At 44.3% G+C, this 21,013-nt stretch overlaps 1 protein-coding gene across 1 annotated transcript in view; it reads right to left on the bottom strand.

Moving 5' to 3' along the window:
- Positions 1-21,013, bottom strand: part of IL20RB (interleukin 20 receptor subunit beta) — a 138,824-nt gene that overhangs the window by 56,384 nt on the left and 61,427 nt on the right. The window contains exon 3 of the mRNA XM_077291299.1: positions 9,543-9,733. Within this exon, the coding sequence (XP_077147414.1) occupies positions 9,543-9,733 (191 nt within the window). The remainder of the gene's footprint in view (positions 1-9,542; positions 9,734-21,013) is intronic.

Here is a 21,013-nt window from a genome sequence, read left to right on the forward strand (position 1 = left end):
TATTTTGCAGTTTGCTGCGCCTGCCTTTATCATGGGGGTCTGCTGCATCCTGCTAGTGCACTGGTTATCTGACCTGCTGTTGAGAAGGCTGTTCTTTTTCTGTGAGTTTTTTTAAAAAATTTTTGTCCTATGTGAGCCACTTTTCCATAAAGGGCAGATTTGTGGATTATATGACTAATTGCTCTCTTGTGGATAGATTATCCCACTTGAGCTGTTGATCTCTGCAGCTCCTCCAAAATGACTATGTACCTCATGGCTGCTTCTCTTATTAGTGCTCTCTTTACATGTTATGTCAGTGTAGGTGGACAACCATGTCTTGGTAGGTCTGTAGTTGTGCCATACTCGTTCCATTTTCTTAACGATGGATTGAACATTGCTCCATGAGATGTTCAGAGCTTGGGCTATTTTTTCTATAACTTAAATCTCGTTAACTCTTTTCCACAATGTTATCCTTGCCCAGTCTGGTGTGTTCCTTGGTTTTCATGATACTGTTTCATCCCTGATTTTCTCAAACAAACCTCTGAGGTCTTCACAGAACAACTGTAGTTATACGGAGAAAAAATTACACACAGGTGGCCTTAATTTACTAATGTGACTTCTGGAGGCAATTTGTCACAGGATTTTATTTAGAAGTATCAGACTATAGGGGGGCTGAATAGAAATGTGAAAAGGAGTAGAGAATCTCCCCCTTGAAGATTTTATGGCTATATAATGCATTGCTATGTTTTAACTGATGTTACATCTATTTTCTGCCCAGCAACAGTGAGTTAGCTGCAGACAGAGATAACAACTAGGAGCAACCTTTGGTGGAAGGAGTTACATGATCACAAACAGGTAAGCAATTTCCTGTTATAAGTTAGATAGACAGTACTTGAGAAGTAACAGACCTATGATCTAAGTGCATGCATACCTGCATAAAATCGGTGTACTGTGTGAAGAGGGAAGACCACAATATGTCAGATAGTATGTTCTGAAGGAAATCAAGGATCTAGTGGCAGCAGGAGGCTGGATCTCAGGTAGGGACCTTAGTGTAGAGAAAGGGAAGGACGAGGTCCTTAACCCGGGCCAGGAGGAATACGTAAACACTATGGAATTTTGCTCAGGGGGAACGGAAGGCCAGAAGGCCCTATTAGGCCATGTTCACACTTTGCAGCGTCCCTCTGCGGGTTCTCCCGCAGCGGAATTGATAAATCTGCAGGGCAAAACCGCTGCGGATATCCCTGAAGATTTATCGCGGTTTGTTTTGCGATTTCCGCTACGGGATTACGCCTATACTATTGATGCTGCATATGCAGCAATATGCAGCATCAATAGTAATGTTAAAAATAATAAAAATTGGTTATACTCACCCTCCGATGTCCGGATCTCCTCGGCGCTGCACGCGGCGCTCCGGTTCCAAAGATGCTGTGCCGAGAAGGACCTTCGTGACGTCACGGTCATGTGACCGCGACGTCACTGCAGGTCCTGTTCGCACAGCAACTCTGACCGGCCGGCCGCGTGCAGTGCTGAGAGGTGAGTATAACATGATTTTTTATTTTTATTCTTTTTTTTACCCCAAATATGGTTCCCAGGGCCTGGAGGAGAGTCTCCTCCCGCACATTAGCCGCTTACTTCCTGCAACGTGGGCACAGCCCCATGCGGGAAGTAAGCGGTTCAATGCATTCCTATGGGTGCAGAATCGCAGCACAAAGAAGTGACATGCTGCGGGTTTTAATCTGCTGTGTTTCTGCGCGTTTTTTCCCGCAGCATGTGCACAGCGGTTTGCGGTTTCCACAGCGTTTACATGTAAATGGAAACGCTATGGAAACTGCTGCGGACCCGCAGCATCAAAATCGCTGCGGTTCCGCGGTAAAAAACGCAAAGTGTGAACGTGGCCTTAAAGGGGTTAATGTTATGATCTGGTGGCCCAGGAGTAGCATTGGACGTACTCTGGAGAAGGTGGTATCTATACTGACCGCGGACCCTGAACTTAACACCGCAACTAGAAGTAGCCGTGGGATGTACCTACTGATCCTAGACACCTTGACACACCCGGAGGACTAATTAACCCTATAGATAGAAAAGGGAAAACTATCTCGCCTCAGAGAAAATTCCCAAAGGATAGGCAGCCCCCCACAAATATTGACTGTGAGAGGAGAGAAAAAAACATACACAGGCTGAAAACAGGATTTAGCAAAGGAGGCCAATCTAGCTAAATAGGAAAGATAGAACAGAGAACTATGCGGTCAGTATTAAAATACTAGGAAATATCCACCACAGAAAATACAAAAAACTCCACATCTAACTAAAGATATGGAGGGTATATTTGCCTCTCCAGAGATTCCAGCTTGACTGCATAAATCCTTACACAGATTAAGCTGGACAAGAAAAAACATGAAATGCACTGAACAATGAGGCCCACAACATGTGGGCTGCAAAACAAGCAGAACTTATCTTGGTGAAAAGACCAGGAAGCAGGAGAAACCATGAAGGGATGTGAATCCTCCAGAATACAATGGACAACTGGCACTGACTAAAGGGTGAGGCCAGACTAAATAGCCCAGTCCAGAGTGGACACACCTGATAACTGCTGTGAAGGACAGACAGCAGCACTACCACTTATAACCACCGGAGGGAGCCCAAGAACAGAATTCACAACAGTACCCCCCCCTTGAGGAGGGGTCACCGAACCCTCACCAGAGCCCCCAGGCCGATCAGGACGAGCCAAATGGAAGGCACGAACCAAATCGTCAGCATGAACATCAGAGGCAACAACCCAAGAATTATCCTCCTGGACATAACCCTTCCACTTGACAAGATACTGAAGCCTCCGCCTTGAAAAACGAGAATCCAAGATCTTCTCAACAACATACTCCAACTCCCCATCAATCAACACCGGGGCAGGAGGATCAACAGAGGGAACGACGGGTACCACATATTTCCGCAACAAAGATCTATGAAAAACATTGTGGATGGAAAAAGAGGCTGGAAGGGCCAAACGAAAAGACACTGGATTGATAATCTCAGAAATCCTATAAAGACCAATAAACCGAGGCTTGAACTTAGGGGAAGAAACCTTCATAGGAACATGACGGGAAGACAACCAGACCAAATCCCCAACCCGAAGCCGGGAACCCACACGCCGCCGATGGTTAGCAAAACGCTGAGCCTCCTTCTGAGACAAAACCAAATTGTCCACAACAAGAGCCCAAATTTGCTGCAACCTGTCAACCACAGAGTCCACCCCAGGACAATCAGAAGGCTCAACCTGCCCCGAAGAAAAACGAGGATCAAACCCAGAATTACAAAAAAAAGGTGAAACCAAGGTAGCAGAACTAGCCCGATTATTAAGGGCAAACTCGGCCAATGGCAAGAAAGCCACCCAATCATCCTGATCGGCAGACACAAAGCATCTCAAATAAGTTTCCAAAGTCTGGTTAGTTCGCTCGGTTTGGCCATTTGTCTGAGGATGAAATGCGGAAGAAAAAGACAAATCAATGCCCAGCCTAGCACAAAAGGCCCGCCAAAACCTGGAAACAAACTGGGAACCTCTATCGGACACAATATTCTCCGGAATGCCATGCAAACGAACCACATGCTGAAAAAACAACGGAACCAACTCAGAAGAGGAAGGTAATTTAGGCAAAGGTACCAAATGAACCATCTTAGAAAACCGGTCACAAACCACCCAGATAACCGACATCCTCTGGGAAACCGGAAGATCTGAAATAAAATCCATAGAAATATGCGTCCAAGGCCTCTCAGGGACCGGCAAAGGCAAAAGCAACCCACTGGCACGTGAGCAGCAAAGTTTGGCCCGCGCACAAGTCCCACAGGACTGCACAAAAGAGCGCATATCCCGTGACAAAGAAGGCCACCAAAATGACCTACTAACCAAATCTCTGGTACCAAAAATCCCAGGATGGCCAGCCAACACAGAACAATGAACCTCAGAAATCACTTTGCTAGTCCATCTATCAGGAACAAACAGTTTCCCCACTGGACAGCCGTCAGGTTTATCAGCCTGAAATTCCTGAAGCACCCGTCGTAAATCAGGGGAGATGGCAGAAAGAATCACCCCCTCCTTCAGAATGCCGACCGGCTCAAGGACCCCAGGGGAATCAGGCAAAAAACTCCTAGAGAGGGCATCAGCCTTAACATTCTTAGAACCCGGAAGATACGAGACAACAAAATCAAAACGGGAGAAAAACAGGGACCATCGGGCCTGTCTAGGATTCAGCCGTTTGGCAGACTCGAGGTAAATCAGATTCTTATGATCGGTCAAGACCACAATACGATGTTTAGCCCCCTCAAGCCAATGTCGCCACTCCTCAAATGCCCACTTCATAGCCAACAACTCACGATTACCGACATCATAATTGCGTTCCGCAGGCGAAAATTTTCGAGAGAGTAAGGCACACGGTTTCATCAAGGAACCATCAGAATTCCTCTGAGACAAAACGGCCCCTGCCCCAATCTCAGAAGCGTCAACCTCAACCTGAAAAGGAAGAGAAACATCCAGCTGACGCAACACAGGGGCAGAAGTAAATCGGCGTTTAAGCTCCTGAAAGGCAGAAACGGCCGCAGAGGACCAATTCGTCACATCAGCGCCTTTCTTCGTCAAATCGGTCAGGGGTTTAACCACACTGGAGAAGTTGGCAATGAAACGGCGATAAAAATTAGCAAAGCCCAAAAATTTCTGAAGGCTCTTCACGGATGTGGGCTGGATCCAATCATGAATGGCCTGAACCTTAACCGGATCCATTTCTATAGATGAGGGAGAAAAAATGAAGCCCAAAAAAGAAACCTTCTGTACTCCAAAGAGGCACTTAGACCCTTTCACAAACAAGGCATTATCACGAAGGATCTGAAATACCATCCTGACTTGTTTCACATGAGACTCCCAATCATCCGAAAAAATCAAAATATCATCCAAATATACAATCATGAATTTATCAAGATAATTCCGAAATATATCATGCATGAAGGACTGAAACACAGATGGAGCATTAGAGAGTCCGAATGGCATCACAAGATATTCAAAATGGCCCTCGGGCGTATTGAACGCAGTTTTCCATTCGTCGCCCTGCTTAATACGAACAAGATTATATGCCCCTCGAAGGTCAATCTTAGTAAACCAACTAGCACCCTTAATACTGGCAAACAAATCAGAGAGCAAAGGCAAAGGGTATTGGAATTTGACCGTGATCTTATTCAAGAGGCGATAATCAATACAGGGTCTCAAAGAGCCATCCTTCTTGGCAACAAAAAAGAAACCTGCTCCCAATGGAGAAGAAGATGGCCGAATATGCCCCTTCTCCAAAGACTCCTTAACATAACTCCGCATGGCGGCATGTTCTGGCACAGACAGGTTGAAAAGTCGGCCCCTAGGGAACTTACAGCCTGGAATCAAGTCAATAGCACAATCACAGTCCCTGTGCGGTGGAAGGGAACTGGACTTGGGCTCATTGAATACATCCTGGAAATCTGACAAAAACTCAGGAATTTCAGAAGAGGGGGAGGAGGTAATTGACATCAAAGGAACGTCACCATGAACCCCCTGACAGCCCCAACTAGTCACAGACATAGATTTCCAATTCAACACCGGATTATGCACCTGTAACCATGGGAAACCCAGCACAATAACATCATGCAGATTATGCAACACAAGAAAACGACAATCTTCCTGATGGGCTGGCGCCATGCACATGGTTAACTGTGTCCAAAACTGAGGTTTATTTTTAGCTATTGGTGTAGCATCAATGCCCCTCAAAGGGATAGGACTCTGCAAAGGCTGTAAGGGAAACCCACAATGTCTGGCAAATTCTAAGTCCATTAAATTTAAAGCGGCGCCTGAATCCACAAATGCCATGACAGAAAATGACGATAATGAGCAGATCAGGGTCACAGATAACAGAAATTTAGGCCGTACAGTACTGATGGTAACAGAACTAGCGATTCTCTTGACACGCTTAGGGCAATCAGAAATAACATGAGCAGAATCGCCGCAGTAAAAACACAACCCATTCTGACGTCTGAATCCTTGTCGTTCAGCTCTAGACACAATCCTATCACATTGCATAGGCTCAGGACTCCGCTCGGAAGACAACGCCATAGTGTGCACAACTCTGCGCTCACGCAAGCGCCGATCAATTTGAATGGCCAGAGACATAGAATCACTCAGACCAGCAGGCGTGGGGAACCCCACCATAACATCTTTAACGGATTCAGAAAGACCCTTTCTGAAAATTGCCGCCAAAGCATCCTCATTCCATTTAGTCAACACAGACCATTTTCTAAATTTCTGGCAATATGATTCTGCCGCTTCTTGACCCTGACACAGGGCCAACAAGGTTTTCTCAGCATGCTCTACAGAGTTAGGTTCATCATACAATAACCCAAGCGCCTGAAAAAAGGTGTCTACATTAAGCAAAGCCGGATTCCCAGGTTCCAGGGCAAATGCCCAATCCTGGGGGGTCCCCACGCAACAGAGATATGACAATTTTAACCTGCTGGATAGGATCACCAGAGGAACGGGGCTTCAGAGCAAAAAACAGTTTACAGTTATTTTTAAAGCTCAGAAATTTAGACCTGTCCCCAAAAAACAGATCAGGAGTTGGAATTCTAGGCTCCAAAGCTGGAGTCTGAATGATATAATCAGAAATACCCTGTACTCTAGCAGCAAGTTGATCCACACGAGAAGCAAGTCCCTGAACATCCATGTCAGCGCCAAACTCCTGAACCCCCCAGAGGTAAAGAGGGAAAAAAACACAACAGAGTACAGAAAAAAAATGGCTCAGCACATTCTTTCCCTTCTTCTGAGATGCGGTTAACTCATTGTAGGCCAGTTGTACTGTTATGATCTGGTGGCCCAGGAGTAGCATTGGACGTACTCTGGAGAAGGTGGTATCTATACTGACCGCGGACCCTGAACTTAACACCGCAACTAGAAGTAGCCGTGGGATGTACCTACTGATCCTAGACACCTTGACACACCCGGAGGACTAATTAACGCTATAGATAGAAAAGGGAAAACTATCTTGCCTCAGAGAAAATTCCCAAAGGATAGGCAGCCCCCCACAAATATTGACTGTGAGAGGAGAAGAAAAAACATACACAGGCTGAAAACAGGATTTAGCAAAGGAGGCCAATCTAGCTAAATAGGAAAGATAGGACAGAGAACTATGCGGTCAGTATTAAAATACTAGGAAATATCCACCACAGAAAATACAAAAAACTCCACATCTAACTAAAGATATGGAGGGTATATTTGCCTCTCCAGAGATTCCAGCTTGACTGCATAAATCCTTACACAGATTAAGCTGGACAAGAAAAAACATGAAATGCACTGAACAATGAGGCCCACAACATGTGGGCTGCAAAACAAGCAGAACTTATCTTGGTGAAAAGACCAGGAAGCAGGAGAAACCATGAAGGGATGTGAATCCTCCAGAATACAATGGACAACTGGCACTGACTAAAGGGTGAGGCCAGACTAAATAGCCCAGTCCAGAGTGGACACACCTGATAACTGCTGTGAAGGACAGACAGCAGCGCTACCACTTATAACCACCGGAGGGAGCCCAAGAACAGAATTCACAACAGGTTAAGCTGAAAGAAGGAATCCTTAACTCAGATAAAAAGGACTTAAGCAAACAATTATCTATACAAGAGAGAAATCTAGAGTGTCACATACTAATACACGAGTTCTCATATGGAGAGCTGAAGGTACAGTGGCGCAGCAAGGAGTTTGTGGCCTTCATCAAATGGACTGTGAGAGTACTACAGAAGGGTAATATGTAGTTTCCCCATGATGGTTTGCTGGACTGTTGTTGTGTCATCATGTATAAATGTACAGTTCCTGTCTCTACAGAATGCAGAAGGAGCATGCATGAAGTGTTGTGACTGCTATCTGATGTATATACTTCTCATCAAGTTCTTGTTAAGTAAAGAAAAGTTTATTTTTGGACTTTGGTGTCTCAATTTCATCATGACCTCATCCAGTCCTAGCCTGCCAAGTCAAACGGCAGTATGTCGTCTGCAGAGGCATATTATCAAGGTGATATCAGCACATACCTAGCCAGGACAGACATTTTGATGTAGCATGGTGTGGCATGGCATGGATGATGCTCCCCTCGCCCACGACTGATGTTCCATGCCACGTTACAATTTTCAGATTTCTATTTTTAAAATTATTTTTATAGCCATGTTTAATTTTCTTTACACTTCACACATAGCACATAAAATCCCAATAAAATACATTTAAGTTTATGGGTGTAACATGAAAAAAAAAAGTTTACGCGGTATGAATACTTTTTCAACACACTGTAGGATACATTGAGGTTGGAGCATATACATCAAACAGGAGACACTAGAGCTGCAGCATATACATCAGAGTAGAAACTTGGGCTGAGATATATACAATAAGAGACATTGGGGCTGGAGCAAATATATTTCAAATGACACTGTGGCTTCCGGTCCGGTCTTCATCTGTGGGGCTCGTGTGCATTGCGCTAACTATCCAAAAACTACGTCCAGATGCTATGAAGATTTAATCCTCAGTAGTGAACACAGTGCAAGAAGGTATTAAAGGGTCAGCAAAACAGGGCTGCTGGCCCAATCACTGCTGTCCCCTCAGTGGGCCAGAGGTTCCCCACCCCTGTTATGAAGTGTAATACATTGTGTATTTGTACAGTATAGTACATGATGTTTAAAATAACTGCAGCTATGCAAAATTTAGAAAACTGAACACCAGGTTCTTAGTTTACATTTTGATCAAAAAGTATAAGCCCACTGTCACATTATGGCAAATTTCTCAGTGAGTCCCAAACTTGTCAGGCAAAGTGTTGTGTGGTGACCATGACCAAAGTGGGCTTATAAAGTACATTCTGATCAAAATGGTGACAAAAAAACTCATGTCCAGTTTGTTTCAGCATGGCTTAACAGAAGAAGAGTTCAAGTGATGAACTAAGTGAACTAGGGTGGAAAAAAATACTCAGGGGAGCAGCAGAAATAAAATAACAGGAAAACATGACCGTTTTTGACCTGATGTCTGGTCCTGCATAAATAAATATTAAAAAAAAAGTAGTTGACAAAATAATTGACACCTCAAACTTTTTTTTTTCTGTTCTAAATTATGCAGAACCACTGTAACAGGAGGATGATGTATTGTAAACTAATCCAGGAGAACTTTCCATGATAGAACGGTAACGTCAACCACCACAGGAGAACCAAGGCCCTGGCTTCACCGATTGGTCGCGGCCGGCCGGGCGTGACCAATCAGCGACAGGAGCAATCTGGCTGCGAATTGGCGTGGAATTTGAACCACGCTTCGCTAATTGGTCGCGCCCGGCCGAATCCTGTGTATAAATTGCATTATTCTGAAAACTTCATAAATAAACTATATACATATTCTAGAATACCCGATGCGTTAGAATCGGGCCACCATCTAGTACTCTATATATAGCTTTTCTACGCATTATAAAACATACAGTATTTGTTGGTTCTTCCGTGTGAATTAAATAATACATAGAAAATAATTCACCAGTAGAAACATTACTTACTCGCCTTTCTGTGGAATGGTGGCTCAAGTTCTGCCCAAGAAGATTGCTGGTTTCCTAATTCTGACCGAACCCGAAACTTATATGGCACGCTGGCAGACACCTCAGCAGTCACATTACATAGGTGAACAGAGATTTTCTGGCAATTCTCAGTCTCATGCCAATAATGGTTCAAATATACTCTTTCAAATTCCCTAAAAAAAAAAAAAACATATTATACATCCATTAGTCCACACCAGGATTCCCATTATTTATTTTCTGCCTTGGTTAATAGGCGATACACTATCCATGTGTCCATATGGCGTCCAATTACTAAATGGCAGAATATGTGCCCATTTTAGTCACATGGCTTTGGTCAATCTTCACTTTATACAACTACTAAACACAAAGACCTTATACTGAATTATCTTCCAATGGGTCCACACCAGCCATAAATAGTATGTACCCAATGGCCTAGGCTTTGAGTTGTGAAAATGATAACATATACAGTATCTCTTTAGAAAAGAACGCTGTATTTGGCTTGGACTTTTAGTAAAATTATATATAATATTCTACTTTCTGGACTTACTAAGAACTCACTGTTGTACATTCCTTCTTTCATGTTACCAGTGCACAATATTTAATCCCTGTATTGGGCTGATACTTTCATTTCAAAAGGGTTCAGTCAAAGTGACATCACTCATGGTGAATTCTTCTCAATTCAAACCCCTACTTTTGTCATGTGTGTGATCGAGAAGGATGGGGATTAAAGGGCCACTGTCACCCCCCTCCAGCCGTTATAAACTAAAAGAGCCACCTTGTGCAGCAGTAATGCTGCAGTCTAACAAGGTGGCTCTTTTAGTTTTTGATTAAGTTATTACCTCAATAAAGCGATTTGAAAATTGTCCACAAAGACCAGCTATTGTACTGGGAGGCGGTCCGAAGCGTCCTGTATGAATCCCCCAACGGCCGTCACTCTTCTCTTCAGGGGCGCTGGTTTCCGCCCCCTGAGCGGCGAGCGCTGTTATCTTCTGAAATCCGGCGCTTGCGCTGTTCTTTCCTGCCTGGGGCCTGCGCAGTGTTTACTGTGAGTCACAGCACAGACGCAGGGTGCCTGACTGCGCCTGTGCCGGCAGTGCGGCCGCCCTGTTACTGAATCCCCACCCCGCACTGTGTTATTCATTATGCACAGTGCGGGGCTGGCATTCCTGGGCATGCGCACTGCGCTGTTCAGGCCCTCCCCCATCTCGGACGTTCTCCCTTGTCTGACGTTCCCCCTGCTCCCCCACATTCCAGCATTGTTATTTTCGGCTGCCAGATCCCAAAATCTGGTGAGGAATGGATTAGTGTATATTGCGGCAAGCTGCTGTGTGCTTTGTCTCTCTCTATGTGTTTGTATGTTTTAATGCAAATGCATATTTACACCAGCAGCAATGAAAATTAGTGGGTGGCCATAAATTACAAAGCACTGATGATCAATACTGTTTTTTGGGTGAGCATTATAGGTTCACATTGCGTTCGGGCAATACGTTTTGCGAATATAGCTAGCGTATTGCACCAATGTCTTTAGCGGGATTGCTTTTGCCGATCCCGCTATCGCAGATCCACGATCTGCGCTAGCGAGGAACGGAGCTGGGACGCTGAAAGCAGCATCTGAGGTCCGACTGAAAATAACGGCACATCGCAAGGGCGTGCCTAAAAAATGGCATGCGCTAGCGATGCGATCCAGATCCTAAACACATTGCCGTCAATGGGTGCGCTAACGGACCCGTTGCATGGCGTAACTTGCGACAATCACGCCATGCAGCGTACTCCTTTAGCGTTAACCCCTTAGTGAACCTATTCGTAACGCACTGAACATCACTAAAGGAGGAGGGGTCTGCATTATACCGCATCAAAGAACAATAAACGTTGAGGGGTGACCATTATTACACCGTACTGCAGATCAATGCACGGTGAGGGGGTCTGCGCATTATTATACCGCACTGATCATCAATAAACGGTGAGGGGGGATCATTATTATTCCGCACTATAGATCTATAAACGGTCATGGTGGAGCATTAAGTGGAGAACTTAAATACGTGGCACTGAAATACGTGGCACTGAAATACGTGGCACTGAAATACGTGGCACTGAAATACGTGGTACGTGGCACTGAAATACGTGGCACTGAAATACGTGGCACTGAAATACGTGGCACTGAAATACGTGGCACGTGGCACTGAAATACGTGGTACGTGGCACTGAAATACGTGGCATGTGGCAATGAAATACGTGGCACGTGGCACTGAAATACGTGGCACTGAAATACGTGACACAGAAATACGTGGCACTGAAATACGTGGCACGTGGCACTGCAATACGTGGCACTGAAATATGTGGCATGTGGCACTGAAATACGTGGTACGTGGCACTGAAATACGTGGTACGTGGCACTGCAATACGTGGCACTGAAATACGTGACACGTGGCACTTAAATACGTGGCACTGAAATACGTGGCACTGAAATACGTGGCACTGAAATACGTGGCACTGAAATACGTGGCACTGAAATACGTGGCACTGAAATACGTGGCACTGAAATACGTGGCACTGAAATACGTGGCACGTGGCACTGAAATACGTGGCACTGAAATACGTGGCACTGAAATACATGGCACTGAAATACGTGGTACGTGGCACTTACATCAATAAACTTTAATGGTGGAGCATTATTAGAGCGTACTGCATAACATTACACGGTGAGGGGTCAGCATTATTATACCGCGCGGATGATCACTAAAAGGCCAGCGGGAAGCATTATGATACCATACTGCACATCAATAAACAGTGCGTGGTGAGCATTATGATACCGCATTGTGGACCGATATACGGTGAAGGTGTAACATTTTACCGCACTGTGGAGCAATTTACGCAGATGGTGGACAATTATACCGCACTGTGCCATGCAACTACATACGGTGATGGGGGACCATTATACCGCACTATGTAACAAAGTAAGTTTATGTTGTAACATTATGCTGTGCTGTGGAGCAATATACGAAGACGGTTGAACATTATACCACTCTGTAGACGTATTACTAATGATAATTAAGGTTTCCATTAATTTTTTTTCAAAAATGAAAACATTATAAATAAATATGCAGGGTACAGTACAATGTTACACTATGGAAAACACAACCCGCTGTGGCCACGCTGCGAATTTCCGCGGAAAAAGCCGCGCGGCTTTTCTGCGGAAAAAAAGAAGGAGCATGTCACTTCTTGGTGCATAATCGCAGCGATTCTGCACCAATAGAAATGCATTGATCCACTCACTTTCCGCATGGGGCTGTGCCCACGTTGTGGGAAGTTAATCGGATAATGTGCAGATGGTACCCGGGGTGGAGGAGAGGAGACTCTCCTCCAGGCCCTGGGGACCATATTTTGGTGTAAAAATAAGAATTATAATAAAAAATGATGCTATAATCACCTCTCAGCGCTGCCCGCGGCGTCCGGTCTCAGTTGCTGTGCCGAGAAGGACCTGTGGTGACGTCGCGGTCACATGACCGTGATGACGCCGCGGTCACATGACCGTGACGTCAGGAAGGTCCTTGTCGACACAGCCGCCTGCAGCAGAGAGGAGATCCGGACATCGGAGGGTGAGTATAACCAATTTTATTTATTTTTTACATTACTATTGATGCTGCATATTGCTGCATATGCAGCATCAATAGTACAGGAGTAATCCCGCAGCGGAAACCGCGGAACAAACCGCAATAAATCTGCAGGGATAACCGCTGCGGTTTTGCCTTGCAGATTTATCAATTCCGCTGCGGGATTAACACGCAGAGCAGGCCGCAAAGTGTGAACGTGGCCTATCACTTCTTTGTTCGGAACTGCAGCGGTTCTTCACACATAGACCTCCGTTGTGAGGGTCAAACCCGCTGTGAAACCCGCAGATCAAAAAATATCTGCGGGTTTGATTGCGGTTATGGGTGGAGAAACCGCTGCAGCAGGAAGTGCGGGTAAGCGGGAGGAAGTCCGTGGGCGGAATTGCGTGGGCGGAGTGTTGTGGCTGTCATCATGGAGGCATATCGTTGCATGGGGATCGATGTCGGGCGCTTGATCGATCTGGTATGTATGTGTGTGTGTCTGTCTATGTGTCTGTGTACGTGTGTGTGTCCCCATGCGACGATAGTGCCGCCAAATTGTGCTAATTTGCCGTATGGGACTACTACTCCCATCCGGTATTAGGATGGGAGAGTTGTGCCTGTGTCCGGCGACTTAGCACAATTGTAAGTAACAAACACAAACACACACAATCCACACACAAGAAACGTAACATACATGACACACAGTACATATAACATAGAGTATATACTCACCATACAGCACATACAGGTACGCGAAGCCCTCACCCTAGGGGAAAAGTCCAAAAAAACCCAAAACAAATCAGTGTATTGTGCACTGTTCCGGAGTTCAATGGCGCCGGCGTCTCTATTTACGGCACTACAGGTGCGGGTGAACTTTCCCACGCTGTAGTGCCGTAAAGCGAGAGTACCGGGGTCAATGACCGCCGGTAAACTCTCGCGCATGTACAGTAAGACACCGACAGGTGCCGGAGCACCTGTCAGTGTGTTGCTGCAGCCGTGGAGAGCAGACACATCTCCGGATGTGTCTGTTCTCCATGGCAGATCGACGTGGGAACCTCGTTGGATTTCTGCGGACAGGGCCAGGGAGTATTAATTTATTTTTTTTTTTATTTCTGTTGCAGGTCGAGGGTCTTCAAATGGATTAAGCGTAAAATAAAGTACTTGTCAAAAAGTGTGTGTTTTTATTTCATTAAAATATTTTTTCCAGTATTTCAGTGCCACGTATTTCAGTGCCACGTATTTCAGTGCCACGTGCCACGTATTTCAGTGCCACGTATTTCAGTGCCACGTGCCACGTATTTCATTGCCACATGCCACGTATTTCAGTGCCACGTATTTCAGTGCCACGTATTTCAGTGCCACATATTTCAGTGCCACGTATTTCAGTGCCACGTGCCACGTATTTCAGTGCCACTTATTTATGTGTCACATATTTCAGTGCCACGTACCACGTATTTCAGTGCCACGTATTTGAGTGCCACGTATTTCAGTGCCACGTATTTCAGTGCCACGTATTTCAGTGCCACGTATTTCAGTGCCACGTGCCACGTATTTCAGTGCCACGTGGAACGTATTTCAGTGCCACGTATTTCAGTGCCACGTGCCACGTATTTCAGTGCCACGTGCCACGTATTTCAGTGCCACATATTTCAGTGCCACGTACCACGTATTTCAGTGCCACGTGCCACGTATTTCAGTGCCACATATTTCAGTGCCACGTGCCACGTATTTCAGTGCCACGTATTTCAGTGCCACGTATTTAAGTTCTCCACTTAATGCTCCACCATGACCGTTTGTAGATCTATAGTGCGGAATAATAATGATCCCCCCTCACCATTTATTGATGATCAGTGCGGTATAATAATGCGCAGACCCCTCACCGTGCATTGATCTGCAGTACGGTGTAATAATGGTCACCCCTCAACGTTTATTGTTCTTTGATGCGGTATAATGCAGACCCCTCCTCCTTTAGTGATGTTCAGTGCGTTACGAATAGGTTCACTAAGGGGTTAACGCTAAAGGAGTACGCTGCATGGCGTGATTGTCGCAAGTTACGCCATGCAACGGGTCCGTTAGCGCACCCATTGACAGCAATGTGTTTAGGATCTGGATCGCATCGCTAGCGCATGCCATTTTTTAGGCACGCCCTTGCGATGTGCCGTTATTTTCAGTCGGACCTCAGATGCTGCTTTCAGCGTCCCAGCTCCGTTCCTCGCTAGCGCAGATCGTGGATCTGCGATAGCGGGATCGGCAAAAGCAATCCCGCTAAAGACATTGCGCTGGTGCAATACGCTAGCTATATTCGCAAAACGTATTGCCCGAACGCAATGTGAACCTATAATGCTCACCCAAAAAACAGTATTGATCATCAGTGCTTTGTAATTTATGGCCACCCACACAAGTACCTAATTTTCATTGCTGCTGGTGTAAATATGCATTTGCATTAAAACATACAAACACATAGAGAGAGACAAAGCACACAGCAGCTTGCCGCAATATACACTAATCCTCACCAGATTTTGGAATCTGGCAGCCGAAAATAACAATGCTGGAATGCGGGGGAGCAGGGGGAACGTCAGACAAGGGAGAACGTCCGAGATGGGGGAGGGCCTGAACAGCGCAGTGCGCATGCCCAGGAATGCCAGCCCCGCACTGTGCATAATGAATAACACAGTGCGGGGCGGGGATTCAGTAACAGGGCGGCCGCACTGCCGGCACAGGCGCAGTCAGGCACCCTGCGTCTGTGCTGTGACTCACAGTAAACACTGCGCAGGCCCCAGGCAGGAAAGAACAGCGCAAGCGCCGGATTTCAGAAGATAACAGCGCTCAGGGGGCGGAAACCAGCGCCCCTGAAGAGAAGAGTGACGGCCGTTGGGGGATTCATACAGGACGCTTCGGACTGCCTCCCAGTACAATAGCTGGTCTTTGTGGACAATTTTCAAATCGCTTTATTGAGGTAATAACTTAATCAAAAACTAAAAGAGCCACCTTGTTAGACTGCAGCATTACTGCAGCACAAGGTGGCTCTTTTAGTTTATAACGGCTGGAGGGGGGTGACAGTGGCCCTTTAAGCTTACCTATTCTAAAATGGGTCGGGGTTTTATTGGTTGGATGCCCAATGATGTAATATTCATCACCTATCCAGTGGAAAGGTCATATATGTTTATGCCTGGAATGCTTCTTAAAAGTTTTTTTTTCAACATATTAAAGCGAAGCTGTCAGCAGGTTTGCGCTATGTAATCTGAGAGCAGCATTATGCAGAGACTGAGACCTTGACTTCAGCAATGTCTCACTTACTAGTCTGCGTGTTGCTGTTTCAATTAAATCAGTATTTTATCAGCAGGAGATTATCACTTCAGGACTAGGAGTCTCATGCTTCCTAGTCAACTTGCACTGTGTAACCCCGCCCCCAACAGTGATTAACTGCTTTCTTTCAAGGCACAGTGTACACAGAAAGCATCCAATCAGTGGTGTGGGCGGGGTAATACAGGGCTCACCATTTTGCGTTCTGTTAGATCTACAGCAAATAAAACAGTGGTTGTATCAAAATAACAGCAAGATGACCAGCAAAAGACACATCGCTGGAATCAATCAGGGTCCCAAAGCATCTCCTGAGCTGCACTTGTTAATTGGAATGCCCTTCCTTAGGTCTCAATCACACATCAGTAATTTTCCATGAGTGCTTGTGTGCCAAATCCAGGAGTGGAACTTATTGATAAAAACTATGAAAAATTTACACCTGTTCTGTGTTTTGGAGACACTCCTGGTTTTGGCATACAAATACTGATGAAATACTGATCAAAAACACTACTGTTTGATGAGTGAGACCTTAGAGTCAGTTAGAAGCATTTATAATCAGACTTCTTAGCAGTTGTTTTGTCTTACAATGAGAGAAAATATCAGATACCTGACATATACTTGAGTATATGCAGCTAAACCCAGTTAGCTAGTATGGATATTAATTTACAATGCAAGAGAGCTTATTAGACAGTATGAAAATAAGCAAGTTTGAAAATTACTTGCTGTGTCTATCAGCTGTCATTTTCCTGCTGGGAGATCTTTTGTCCTTCATATCATTCAGATCCTGGCTAAGAGTGTGCAGGAGCTATATTCCAGGAGAGGAGATAACTCCTGACATACTAGTATTTGGGGATGATTACTACTTGTAGTTACGTGGTACCACCATGGGGTCTAATGTGGCCCCCACCTATGCTAACATCTATATGGTAGTATTGAGGACCAGTATGTGTACAGTTCCACCTTCTGGCGCCATGTCTGAGCCTGGTGGTGCTGCATATGACATTTTTGTCATATTGTTAGGGGAATTAGCTGATCTCCATACATTTCAGACAGAACTTAAGCAGGTTTTTCCCAAATTGAAATTTACTCTAACCTACTTTTACAGGGATTTGACTTTGGGGAGGTCCAGAGGATATGGGGATTGGAATTTCAGAAGACTCATTTATTATTAATATGTCAATTCAAGATTACTCCCCATACCCTCTGTCTGTTTTCCTCCCCTCTCTCTTTTTTCCCCTCCCCCCCGTGTTGCAGACCTATTTGTATTGAACCATAATAAAATAGTGAATGTTTTTACCATCTGTGTATTATTGGGCAATTGTATATGGTGTTTTGAACCGCCTAATTTATGCACCAGCACCATCAACCATTCATATCTCTTTCACTGAACTGTATTTAGGTTGCCATAGAAATGGCTTTGTATATGTCTTCGGAGATTTCTGGATTATGTGCCGACTGCGCCTGCGTTCCTGGTCTGGTGCCCTGTGGATTTGGCCACATGACTTGGTCATGTGGTCCTGTTCCAGGGATGCTGGGCAGTTTGTTGTGCATTGTTGTGCACACGTGAATCAGTGGGGACTTTGTTTCTGTTTTGTGCACTTGGCCCAGTGTCCTGGGGGTCGACCACATGACACTGTCATGTGGTCTTGCCCCAGTGATGCAGGGCTGTTGTGCATGCGTGGCGCCTAATGGCTGGGGACAGGACAGTGTGTGCTGATGCTGTGAGTGTTTCTTCCATCTGCACCAATTTTCTGGTGCATAACCTTTTTTGGTGTAATTTGATAAGATGGATTCTATTGGCCTGTGCTAATTTTTTTATGTGTTTCATGAATCGGGAAAATGATTATGCCTTACAATAATTGGTGGACCACTATAGTGGGTTTCATAAGTTTTAATATTATATTATTTTATTCTGTTAATTATAATGACTATGTTAAATAGACTGCACTGTGTTTGTCTGTTAATAAATTTTGTAGGGATCATGTGTGATAATGCTTTGCATAACATGTATATAATAGAGGTGGGCAGGACCTTATTGGTGATTGGTGCGTATGTATTTCAACACTATATAAGGCTGCCATTTCAGATAACACTGGTCAACGCAATTTTTCTGGCAAAAGGTTTTAAAACATATTTTAAGTCAATTTTGGCTGCTGATTACGAATATGAACTCCGCTTTTGGCTATCACATCAGGATTTCGAGATTTTCAATTTTTTGATGAAAATTACGCCTATCTAATGTTTTATGATAAAAACACATGATTTTCGATACTACATTGTATATTTTTAATCAAGGAATAACAAAGATTACAAAGTCTATGTACAGCAAATCAAATATACTTACAGAATTAAACTACAAAATATAAAAACACATATATATGGCACACAGATGAATGGCAAATGGCAGTTATTTGAACTTTCTTTTCTTGGCTGATCTGTGATGTACAGCTTCTGGGTTGTCTCTCATCAAGCTCCAGCAATAGTCAGCCATCATATGCGAGTCCCACCGGCCTTGATACCATGCTTCTATTGTTTTAATTCATTTGAAAAAACTGACCATGACATCCAAACATAGACTAAGTGTGAACAGGTGCTGAACCTAGAGTCACCAACTCTTATACAGTCAAGCAAATAAGGCAGCACACTGCAGCGCTGAAACATGCAAACATGAAACACAAAAATTGAACTGCATTACTGCACTAGAAATATGAAAAATTAGAGCGTTTAGCGCATAAAAATGGCCAATTTTATGTGTACCTGGTAGCCACTTTACGGCATCTCTCTTTTTTCAAATGTATTATTTAGCCTTCTGACCGAGCACTCGGCCTCCTATCCACAGGTGTTTTAATTGCAACAGGTCCAATAACCCTCCACAGAGAGAGAGAATGTTAGTCTAAGAAGAGGTTTTCATAGGTACCCATTCAGATGGAGATGTTTATTCTCAGCGAGGACAGGAAAGCGTAGGACCTGGTATAAGAGAGATGCCGTAAAGTGGCTACCAGTTACACATAAAATTGGCCATTTTTATGCGCTAAATGCTCTCATTTTTCATATTTCTAGTGCAGTAATGCAGTTCAATTTTCGTGTTTCATGTTTGCATGTTTCAGCGCTGCAGTGTGCTGCCTTATTTGCTTGACTGTATAAGAGTTGGTGACTCTAGGTTCAGCACCTGTTCACACTTAGTCTATGTTTGGATGTGACGGTCAGTTTTTTCAAATGTATTATTTAGCCTTCTGACCGAGCACTCCGCCTCCTAGCCACAGGTGTTTTAATTGCAATAGGTCCAATACCCCTCCACAGAGAGAGAGAATGTTAGTCTAAGAAGAGGTTTTCATAGGTATCCATTCAGATGGAGACGTTTATTCTCAGCGAGGAAAAGAAAGCGTAGGACCTGGTATAAGAGAGATGCCGTAAAGTGGCTACCAGGTACACATAAAATTGGCCATTTTTATGCGCTAAACGCTCTCATTTTTCATATTTCTAGTGCAGTAATGCAGTTCAATTTTCGTGTTCTATTGTTTTAATGTCCTGATGAAAACGCTCCCCTTGTTCCTCGCTCACATCCCCAAGGTTCTCTGTCCAAATGTCTGTGTAAATAGTGAATCTTGATACTCATTCTACATACAAGATTTTGCAGACTCATTAGTATCTCTTCCACAATCTCTTCATAGTTGTCTGCTTTCTTATTCCCTAGAAAATTCTGCACCACATTACAAAATGCATTCCAAGCTCTTTCTTCTGTCTCATTCATTGATGTGATAAAATTTGGGTCTCTCATTCCAGTCTTTTTCTTCTCTTCAATAAGACCAGGAAAAGTTGCACATATATAGTTAAAGCATTCTCCACTGTGATTGAGAGCTTTGACGAACTGCTTCATCAATCCAAGTTTTATGTGTAAGGGAGGAAAGACAATGTCCTTCCTATCCACTAGAGGATCATGGATGACATACTTTTCACCAGATGCCAAACTATGTCGCTGAGGCCATTCAGTTTTCACCCAATGCTCTGCTGTAGCTCTGCTGTCCCAGTAGCACAGAAAACAAGGGTATTATCATAACAAATGGGAATTATGCATGTTCAAAGAAAACAAAGATATTCTCACATTTATTGGGAGACTAAATGAAAACTAAATCTACCTTAGTGAACCGTATAAACTGGCACTTTTCATACACTACTTATATTTATCATGGAATTCTTGAAAATGGGCTATATACCTGTAGCGCAAAAACGTGATGTGATAGAGAAATTATAAGATCAGATTTGAATTCAGAACCCTCAAATTAGTCTAAAACTGTTCTTAAAGTCCATGCCAGAATTTTTTTTTTTTTGTAGACCAGTGTAATGTGTACTTGATAAAGACCACCACTGTTCGAAATGTTGTGTGATGGCGGATTAAAGAATTTTTCAACTTATCACCCAGATTGGAAGCTGCTCCTTTTTAATTCACTTGATACTAGTCAGCTCTGTCCATCCAATTGTTTTCTGTACAGCAGTTTGCTGCTCACCTCCATCCTCCTTCCTCTCTCAGCTCCTGACAGAGCTCTTAATAGTCCTATAGAATTA

This window comes from Ranitomeya variabilis, chromosome 2 (assembly GCF_051348905.1).
Source record: "Ranitomeya variabilis isolate aRanVar5 chromosome 2, aRanVar5.hap1, whole genome shotgun sequence".
NCBI lineage: Eukaryota > Metazoa > Chordata > Amphibia > Anura > Dendrobatidae > Ranitomeya > Ranitomeya variabilis.